The sequence below is a fragment of the Gavialis gangeticus genome, unplaced genomic scaffold, assembly GCF_001723915.1.
Source record: "Gavialis gangeticus isolate Ggan-Ray unplaced genomic scaffold, GavGan_comp1, whole genome shotgun sequence".
NCBI lineage: Eukaryota > Metazoa > Chordata > Crocodylia > Gavialidae > Gavialis > Gavialis gangeticus.
Window position 1 is genome coordinate 32,752,948 of NW_017728997.1, and position 10,635 is coordinate 32,763,582.

At 42.7% G+C, this 10,635-nt stretch overlaps 1 protein-coding gene across 7 annotated transcripts in view; it reads left to right on the forward strand.

Annotated features, from left to right (window-relative positions):
* Positions 1 to 5,124, forward strand: part of WNK2 (WNK lysine deficient protein kinase 2) — a 309,344-nt gene extending 304,220 nt beyond the window's left edge. For 6 of the 7 annotated variants that reach the window (XM_019505038.1, XM_019505039.1, XM_019505040.1 and 3 more), the window contains one exon: positions 3,959 to 4,076. In XM_019505038.1, the coding sequence (XP_019360583.1) occupies positions 3,959 to 3,987 (29 nt within the window). In that variant the 3' untranslated portion in view covers positions 3,988 to 4,076. Of the gene's footprint in view, positions 1 to 3,958 lie in introns of all 7 variants that reach the window. The other variant, XM_019505037.1, reaches the window with a different exon arrangement.
* Positions 5,125 to 10,635: the final 5,511 nt, after the last annotated feature.

Below are 10,635 nucleotides of genomic sequence, written 5' to 3' on the forward strand. Positions count from 1 at the left end.
GGCTAGAAGATCTACTAGGTCCCTTCTGACCCTAAATCTGTGAATCTATAAGGAATGTACTATGGAGTCACGGTGCTATTGGTAAATAAAGCCATTGTAAATAAATAGTTTGTTTGAGATTCAGTCTTGGTTGTCTCAACAAATCTGGCATTTATAGCATTAGATAATCACCTGGCATCATTTTATGAATTAGCCGGTCCCCCTTTCTTTTTCCAGTGTGCCAGCTATTGTGTATTGGAGGTGTAGTTGCTATCAGCTTTCTGATCCAGTGTAGAGCTTTTTTCCCTGAAGTGACTTACAGACTGGAAGCGTTTTAAAGCATTTGGAACTTTTTTATATGCAAAACATTATCAAGCTTTAGGTTTGCTATGATAACTGTGCAAACACTGTGCACGTCAGAGAATCTTCTAGCAGTGTTTGGTTAATCTCTAACAGTGAAATCCCCATGATAGGTTGCTGGTGATTTCAGTCCTGGTAAGTGAGAAGAACTTGGATTCATTTACCTTGATGTGCTGCCAGTTTGTGGATTTGCTGGCACACGTCCAACCTGTTACTGTAGTCACACACTGGAAACAGCTGTATGTTGGAGTGATCCTGTGACGTGTAAGGAATGTCCAGGGTAGACTTCTACCATGTGAGAAGAACAAGTTGTCATGTCTTGCTCTTCAGCATTAGAAACTTATTTCAAGTTGTTTGATCAGTCCCATAATAATGAGCATTGGCTAAAATGGCTTTTGTATCATGTGATTCAGGGCAATAGAGAGGATTTTGAGTAGCATAATCTTGCTGATAGATGCAAAGAAACATCACAGTGAGGATCATGCCTTTAGCATCATTTAGGTGCAAGCACAAAGGCCCAGCACTTGGCTTCACTGAGGGTCTGCTTTAGGAGTTTAGGCTTAACGAATTGATTTAAAATGGGTGACGTTTTCTTGCTCAAGCAAAAATTATATTAAGGCTGCCTGCAAGTACAAAAAGAGTGTGTTTTATTTACTTAGTTATTTTTATGGTAAAGTTTCCATCTGCCTTTTAGGTTAGACAGAGATCAGCACAGTAGCATGCCAGAAGTGGTGACGTGATCTGTATTTGGTATGCTATTTGTACAGCATTTTCTGTTAAAGAGCAATGGAAAGCAGGTAAATTGCAGTACTGACTAAAGCTTTCCCTTACATGTGGACCCACTAGGTGCCTTCATCTTGCACCTTGACTGTGCATCATGGAAGTCAGTGGGAAATCATGGTGAATTTATCTTGTATTCTATTACAAAGCACGTCTAAAACAGAGAATTTTTGTAAGAGACTGTTGGAGTGCTGGCATAGTTCAAACAGCTAACCAAATTACCATAGGGAATGAAGAAGAGGCTACTCTGCAATGGATTAACCCAACAGGAAGTGAACATACTGCTGCAGATCATATATGAAGCAGGGCAAATATGTTCTAAAAGATTATTTAGCTTGCTATTGGGGATTTCTCTTTCACTTTAGGACTGATACCTTCTTCAAGAAGCAGAGTGTTTACTTCATGGGCGACTGGTGCCTCCTGAGTCAGGGGGGGCACATGCTGACCGGGGGGGTCCCCTGGTGGCCAATCCCACTGACCATGGAGGGAGAGGCCCCATGGCCAATCTCACTCATCAGAAATCGGCTGCGCCAGTTTCGGAAATCCTGCATCCACTTCTGGAAGCAGCACGGCTGCTTTTGTTGGTGGCTCCACTCCCTGGCCAGCGCGCTCACGGGGAGCACCATCACTCCTGCCTGCCCACCCGTCTGTCGCCTAAACAGGGAGCGCAGCCTGATGGCGTGCACCAGTGCTCTCAGGGGGTCCGTGTGCACCCCCTACGCATCACCAGTGGTTTACTTGATTCTTCATCCAAACTATTAGCACTTACTGAATATTGTGTGAAACGTAAGCAGTACCTCCCCTATTTTTCCCTGGTAAGGACAAGGTTTTAGGTTTGAGTTACCCATACCTCCAGACTGTTAATAGGAAAGTATTCAGCTGTTGCAGTCCCTAGTCTGACTCCTGCAGAGATTTCAAGCTGGCTTCAGAACTGGAAATTGTTCTTAGGCATAGGCTTCAAGTAGTGGGTAAAGCAGGCAGTTGGGAGTCTGGAGATATTGTTTTTGATGTCATAACTGATTTGTTACGTAACCTTGGGCCAGTTCCATAACTTCACTGTCTCAGTTTTTGTAAAATGGAGATGACAATGTTCATGCATATTTCAGTAAAGCACTATGGATTGGGAATAGTGGCTGAGAAGGCTATTGTTTAAGAGCTGTGGGGGATCTAGGTAGTTGCAGAATTGACTTCAATCAAAAGCTAACTGTCATAGTCAAGATGTGATGCTACTAACTTTTAAGTGGGTGAACCACATGAGCAGGCAGGCCAGGGTGGCTGATGTGGGGAAAGAAGAAGGGTGTCATTGGATTTAATGGGAATCAACAAGATCTGTATCAAACCTCATCAGCATTGTATATCTGTTTAAGACAGTAGTTCTCAATCTTTTTTAGACCCAAACCCACCCTCAATTAGTTTTAAGGCACCATTCAAAAAATGCCAGCTCTTAATTTCACCTTTTTCTGACTACAGAAAAGTAATGAGCAAATCTTCAGTTGCAGACCACTCTGAAAGACCAGACTAGGTCAGGATGTTTTAACATGATGGATTCCCATTTGAAATATCTGGCTTTACTTTGTGAATCACATTTGTTCACCTGGAAGTGCAAACATTGTGTGGGATTCCAGAGTTCTCTAGAAAGGATCTCACGGCACTGCAGGGTACTACAACACCCTAGTTGAAGATCTCTGGTCTAGGAGACACTTTCCCCTTCATCATTCTTCTTTTCTTTGCCCTAAAGAGCTTACAATCTTAAAGACTTTATTTTATGGTGAAAGAGCCTACCAAACTCTGTATTTTATAAACCATACACACTCAGATCTCATAATCAGTGTGAACATCTGTGACCTAGATGGGAGGACTTGAGTGCACTTTTTCTGAGGGCTGCCAGGACAATTCACCTGAGCCTGTGGCAAATGTTATATATGTGGAAGCATGATGGGGAGGGATGGAAAATGGTGCTGCTGCTTGTGTGTTGCTCCACATTCTCCTTTTAAGTGCATGATATGAGCTAATTTTGATGGTCAGGGTTTGAAGTTATTTGAATGGGGCTCCAGGTACTGTAAAGCTGTATTATATATACCATCCTGCCATCTTCTGTGCGAGGGGAGGGAGTCTATACCAGTACAGGGGGGCTGTTCATCTGTTGTATTTTGGAGCCCTGAGCTTGCACTTTCTGTACATCCCAGGCCTTAGGAAAGCATGGGCTTGATTTATTTTCTTCTAAAAAAGTAAGGTCAGTTTGGATAGTGTTGCTAAACGTGCAACTGCAGGAAAGACCTTGCACAACAATGCTAATTCATCATTTGTGAAGCAGGCTGCAATAATGTGTAGTGCACAGTGCAAGCTGTTTTCTGCTGATTGAAAGCTCTGGTGCTAACCTCAGAATCCTTTGAGCACAGCCCTGACAGTTGCATGCCCCACCTAAGGCCATGGTTCAGTAAAAAATCTCTACATGCTGACACTAATTCTGGACACATTTTCTGGGTTTCCCCATTTATTATTGTCTGTGGAACTGGAAATCTCCCAGCCCTTGTGATGTGATATGAAAATGTGGAGAAGACAATAGGATCAAAGTCGCACCTCAAACTACAAGCCCTAGTTTGAATGGCTCTGCAAGGTGCCTTAGATTTACTTGAACACCCTTTTATATCAGTGCCTTTAAACATCTTCATATTAGAGAGTCTTTAAGCGTGGCACAAATGGATGTTGTTTACCTCGCAATTCATTTCCTGTTTTTGTAAGGCGCCTAACATATCTACGGCAGATAGGAAGCCTCACTAGCACATGCCTCTCTTGCCAGATGGGTCTGTAATCTTATGTGGTGGCTTATGTTTTTTAGATTCTGAAACTGAGACCATCGCTGAGTGACACGTGGCCAGCTCAGAGGCAGTGCCAAGCACACAGTCCTACTTCAGCTAAGCGGGAGGAAGAGGAAGCTGTGAAATGATGTCGTGCAAGCAATTCTGTACTATTCTGGTCCACTCGTCACAATTTTGTAACTTCTTTCTAAGCATTTTTTATTGAGAGTTGGAAATACAGAAATGTTATGCAAAAATAAAGGAAAAATATTTTGGGGGAAACAGATTTTGGTCAAAAATGGTTCTCTTCTCTTAAGTCTTAAGAGCTGAGGTGCTGGGAGCAGTTTTGGGAGATATCAGAGTGGGAGATATCAGACTTATGTTTGAATTCTTTCTGGTTCATAGTTGATCGTAATTAAATTAAGTCTTTTCCAAAAGGGAACATTAAATTTGTTCAAATTCCATTAGAACCAGAATACATTCCTGCTTCAATTTCTCCCAATCATAAAGAGAAGTTCTTAAAGATAATGTTCTGTTTTAAAGCTGATTGAATCCAATAAGGGAAGCCCACAGAGACTTCACTGGATAGTAAGCTTGTTACTTGTCATTTCTTTTTTATTGACTTAAGCTGCATTTTCTTGCCAGAGTTAAATATGGTTTTCAAGTCTCTTAATTTTAAGTCTGAAGTATTCTATGAAAGAGTCAGTAATTGGAAAAATTCTTAAAGGACTTTAAAGTGCCTTTAACATAGAACAAGCTAAAATTATGTGGTGGGTGATTTCTTTTTCATGATTCACTGAAGGCCGATTTCAGCTGAGGTGATGTAGAAGTGAGTTTGTTACAATCTCATGAGTAATCATTCAGTGTAAATAACAAATTTAGTGCTGGCTTTTCAGCACTTTAATTAGGGAATGGGATAAAGTGCTGGGAAGGCTACTGTACCCCAGACTTTCAGCCTTCATCTGCTCTGTAACCAAAGGTTCAGTTGTTTTAAATCTAGATGCAAGAAAAAACAACAGTCCCGTGGCCTTCCCACTCCTCCTTTGTGCTACCACAGAAGTGCAAAGTCCTATTTCCCCACAAAGCTGCTTTACTGTCTCCTCTCAAGTGTTGGAGCCTGGCATAGTGTTTCATAATTGTTTGCTTGCCACATCTGTCCCTTCTAGGCCTCAGTTCAAAACAATAAAATTTTATTTTCTTGTCATCATTCATCAAGTCACTGCTTCCTTAAATCCAAGCTAGAGCTTGTCAGATTTTTTTTTTGTCTAATGCACACATATGAAGTAAGAATAGCTTGAGAATCCAGAAAGTCTAAGTCATTCATTTAAATCAACCTGACCTAATTAACTTAGAGCAATGAACTACTATGTCCAAATACTAGACTGATGGGGATGAAAAGTTTAAGTGTCAAATCAATAATTTGTGTTATCCCAGTGTTTAACTACTGTGTCACCACAACCCACATATAAAAGAATGAAAGCTAGTCTGTTGCACACATCAAGGAGCTGATAAGATAATGTAGCCTGCTTCTATGTTGAACACACTGGGCAATCTACATGTACATTAATGTGCTATAATTATGGTACATTAAGTTAGTACTTCTTTCACATGCTGCAGGGGTGAGGGGGAGCCAATGCTTTCAGTTAGGCAATCTCTTCAGCACCTTCCATCTACTCCCATATTTGGAGAACACTGGTGGGTGTCTTAGGGCTCAGTTCTTTATATGCACCTGCCCTGTATCTTCCCTCAGGTGTAACCCTCTTTATTCCCACACTAGCCTTTTGTACCCTTCATGGCTTCACTGAGCTAAATGAGTCTTCCTCAAACTCTCAGAAGAGACCCTGGCCAAGTATCTCTGGAAGAGCAGGAACATCTTTTCAAATAGATTATTAGCTTTTATACATCAGGATGACTACAAAGAGCGAGGGAGACCACCAAGTTTTCCCTGCTGTGCTGCTCAGACCAGTAAGCTTTTCAAATGTAGCTCACACTTGTTTTTATGACAGTTTAAAAAAAAAAAAAAAAAGTTAAATGCTAACTCAGTGCAGCTGAGTTTGTTCAAGTTGGGATTTTTGAGAACTGTTTTCTGAGAACCCAGCACCCCAGATATTTCTGTGCTGGATCAAGCAAACTGAATATTCTCCCATGTATTAGGTTGGCATTCTTGGTTTACAGTTAATTTGAAACATTTCCTGCATCTCGCATTGAAATGTTTAGTTTCAGTAAATAATGAGCCTCAACTACTTGACTTCTCAGCTGCTAGAGACCTGCCTATAATATAAAAAATGCTTTACATCAATAGCTGACTTCAGAAGCGAAGCCATTCAGAAAGCCAACATATTATACCAACTGCAGGAGGTATATAAACAATTAGGTGCTTGCTGTAGCAGCCAATTCCCACACTTCACTGCTTGAGTCCCAGAGGAGCATGTGGTTTTTATTTCACTATCACCAGCATTTGAGGTAATTTCCCACAGCTTGATGCCCTTCCCCATCTGTATCTCAGTAACTGGACAAATGTGCTGTTTCATGTTTTCTCATGAGTAACATTTCCTGAATCATGAATATTATCAAAATCCATATTCACAAGTATGGACATTACAGGAGTGAACAGAATCGATGCACACAAAAATGACTGAAAATTAACTTGGCACTAAAAAAAAAAAAAAAAAGGTCTCATTCCTGGCCTATATAAAAGGAGTCGAATCCTGTTTTTATCAGGTGGGGTGAAAATAAACTGTGCTGCCTGTTAGGTGCATTTTAATGCCCACTGAGGCAGCATGGTTCAGCCGTTGGAGAGCAGAGGCTGAGTCAGGAGACCTGTGCTCTACCCTGACCTATCTTTGTTTCACTGTGGGCACATCTACACAAGATGCTGTGGTACAGTAGCAATGAGCTATTGCACCATAGCTCATTGCTACAGTACTGTTGTGTCACCAGGCACAAACTGTATTGGCAAATCTACAGCACAGTAGCAACAGGCTACTGTGCCATAGCATCTGAAAAAAACACACCATGCAGTGATGGTATTGCTCGGTAACGCTGGTTACTGTGCCATCATTTAGTACTTGCTTAAGCAAGTACTAAAGGACTGTGCAGTAACAACTGCAGTCTGCTGCTCATGTAGTGTGGCCAGTGACCCCAAACAAATCAGTTATCCAAGTTGCTCCTCTTCCCACTAAATGGTATAAGAAGCATAAATACCAGTAGCCCTTTCCAAATGCCAGCTATTTGTTTTCTCTGGCAAAACAAATGCCTAGCATCCTTTGCTACAACAGGTGCAGAAGACCCTTAGATGCCTGAGCTAACTTTTTTTTCCCAATACACTCCCCGATTTAGAAGCTACAATGGCATCTTTGGATGGTTTCCTCTGGGTTACCATGCTGTATTGAAGCCCAGCATTTTTACATTTGTTTGCCTCTTAACAGCAAAAACAAGATGATATTGGCAAGGTCTTATGAGGCCATAAAAATGCTGGAGTACAGAAGATGAAGGAGACTTACTTTGGGATGGGGATGTGGGAAGCTGTTTATGAAAAAGGCCATGTGGCCTGTGACTGATGCCTAAATCTGGACTGCTTTGCAAGGGAGGGCATGCTTGTTAGGCCTTAGTTTCTGGTTCTCACTGCTGTATGAGCCAGCTCAAGAATATTGTAGCTCTTACGATGGAATATGACTGGCAGTCTGGTTCATAGGGAGCTCTCCAGCAGAAGGGAGGGGAACTGGGAATGTGTAGGGTTCTACTGAGAGAAAAGGCTTTTTAAAAAAGCACTAAATATTTTTAAAGGCTATATTTTGATTGAACAGGATTCTGCTGCCTGTCTCTTTGGAACAGTGTGGTTCTTTTTATAGCTGAAGCATGGAGCGCGAGAGCACTTTGTGTGTGATTTCAGATAGAAGAGCACTATCTGGATTTGAAAGGACTGACACATTAATGTGACAGCAAACTTATGTTTGTGACAGATAAGAGGATGAATCACTTTAAAACTTTAATAAGCACAAGACCCCAATTCACTTAAGCATGTGATTAAATCACTGATTTTAGAAATAGTTACTCAAAACCTGGTAAATAAAGAATTAAAAACCCTTCAGCCTTTCCTGAGAGAGTTAGGGGATGCACTTAGATATTTTGCTGAATCAGGGCCATTATGCCAAAGGTAACATTTCAGTTCTGTTTTTCTGCTTGGTTCTTCCTCATTCTCTAGCATTCTAAGCGAAAGAAATTGCCTGTGAACACAGGTGATGATACATTTGCTGATGTCAGATGGCATTGTGGTGTAGAGCAGGATGATACAAAAGGTTCAGTCACAATCAGAAAAATTAAATTGAAATGTCAGATCTGTTAAAATGCCAAAGATAGTAAAATTAACCTCAAACTTCTGTGCTAATTGTGTGCAAGCATCTAGACTGTCCAGATGATTCTAGCTGAGTGAGCATTATTTGGGGGCAACTGAAGGTGTGCTTTTCTGAAAAATTGATATTTCCAAAAGCTAGCAAACCCAAGGGTGCTTTGCAGTCCTTTCCTTTCAGTATTTGGGTTCATTTTACTGTGTACTCTGAAACATACATTTTCCACGACATGAAAAAGGTTATTAGGTTTTTTTGGTGGGGGGCGGGCTGTTTGTATTTTGTTTGGTTGGTTTGGTGTTTTAACTGTTCTGGTGGTAAATTTTGGAGCTCATGTGCCTGATTAGCAACAGCAGTGAAGCTTTTTTTCCCCCCTCAAATATTTGGTGGTATATAGTAGCAGTTGGAGGGAAAGAGGTTTGTTGGTTGGTACTAGATACTACCACTGTAGCTAGTAGGATATTCATGGTCTTAACATGCCTAGCTTCACAACTAACAAGCAGTACCATGGCAAGGAAGTGTGGCACTGGGAGCAAAGCCTGCAGCAACAGTCCACCCTCACCCCACACACACATCTGGGGGGGCACATGGCCCCCCAGTCCTTGCCTGGAAGTGCACGCAGCAGTGGGAACCACCCTTCCCCTGTCTCCACGCCCCCCCCCCCAAATGAGCCCCTCGTGACTCTGTCCCATGCCCTGCCCTGGCTGGGCAGAGTCTGTTGGCCTGTTGGCGCTCTGGGCAGTTGCCCTGCTCCCCCCACACTTTGCTATGGCACTGCTAAAAAAAAAAAAAAAAAACAACAGGAACAGAAAAAACGAAACAAAGCACTGTTTTGGTCTTGCGTATGATTCTAACTTAATTCTACAGTTTCTGAGTTTTTGCCTTTTTAATGTTCATAGCTGTGAATGGCTCATCTGCAAAAAAGATGGTACTTAGCAATTTGGAAGAAGAAATACTGCTATGCACTAGCTTTCAGAGGCAATAACTAGAGCACATCCCTGCAAAGTTATGCCAGTGGATATATTCATCCATCCTGACTTTCTTCTCCCCTTCCATTCTCTATGTTTATTCTAATAATGTGTATTTAAAAAAACCCCAAGAAACCTTAAAGTTGTTTGGGAATTTTTTGTCAGATTGATTTTTTTCCAGTGAAAAATGGAGATGTCAGAAAATGGAAAAAAAAAATATTTCATTTGGATTGGCTTGATGCAAAGCAAAATATTTCTGGTTTTTAAATGTCTCCTTTTGAATCAGTTCAACAAAAGATTATGATTGCATTTCACTATCAGCTCATTACTTCATGGAAGCTAGGGTTTGGGCCTGGGTTCTCCCCATGACCCAAGTTCCAAGAGGATTGAATTTCCTAAAATGCAATACAGAGCTACATGGTGTCTCCACATCTGTCCTTGACCCTGGGTGACTCTGGCCAATCTCCCTTGGCTGGATCCCTTATGGAGGGTGTCTCTAGGAAAAATGGAGGCATCAGGTGTGTGCCATGCCAGTAGCAGCAACTCCAGAGGGATGCTGCTGGGTGTGTTGGGTTGGGTGCACTGCCATACCCTGCCCCCTTTTACTCTAGCTACAGCAAGGTGGCTGAGGATCCGCTGGCCAGGACCCTGGCCTCCCCAGGCAGCTGGCCTGAGGCTTGCCCCAGGCTATTGTCTTCTCCCCAGGCCCTGAGTTCCCTGTCCTAGGCCTATAACTGAAAACATAAGCCAATAACAATAAATAAAAAGACTGCACTTATTCTGTGTTGGCTGAATGTGGTCTCTGTGGTCTGTCCTCCATGCTGTGGTCCTGGTGCCCCAGTCACCCTGACCTGGGCACAGCCAAGGCTCTGTGGCTAGCCTGGTTGAGGGAAACCTGGGGACCACACTGTCTGTGTCCATCCCTACTATCAGCCCCTGCCCCTCACCCTAGAGAGACCTCTCCTGCAACCTGGCTGCTCTTAACCCACTCTCTTGTGGGGACAGACCCTTCTGTCCTGCCCAGGTGGCCAGGCTTCCAATTGCCCATAGCTGGGGGCACTGTCCCTGCCAGGGCTGTTTACTGTGGCTTTGTCCGCTGCATCATGTTCCAGCTGGCTGGTACAGCCGCAGCACAGCTGCATCTGTTTTGGGGGGTGGGTGGGGGAAGGGGAGGAGCCACCTCAGATTGGAAGCATCTCAGACACGTTCCTCCGTACAGTAATGGGGCCCGGGCCATTACATACTGCCCCACTTTAGTTCTTGGCTCGTGTCCACGGGGCCAGTGGCTTTTCTTCCTTGCTCTTCTGCAAAAATAAGCCTGTGTTGTAGTGCCATCATCCTGATCCATATGTTACAGAAAAATCAAAACCTTGTAGCCCCAAACTCCACTGTAACAACAGGGGG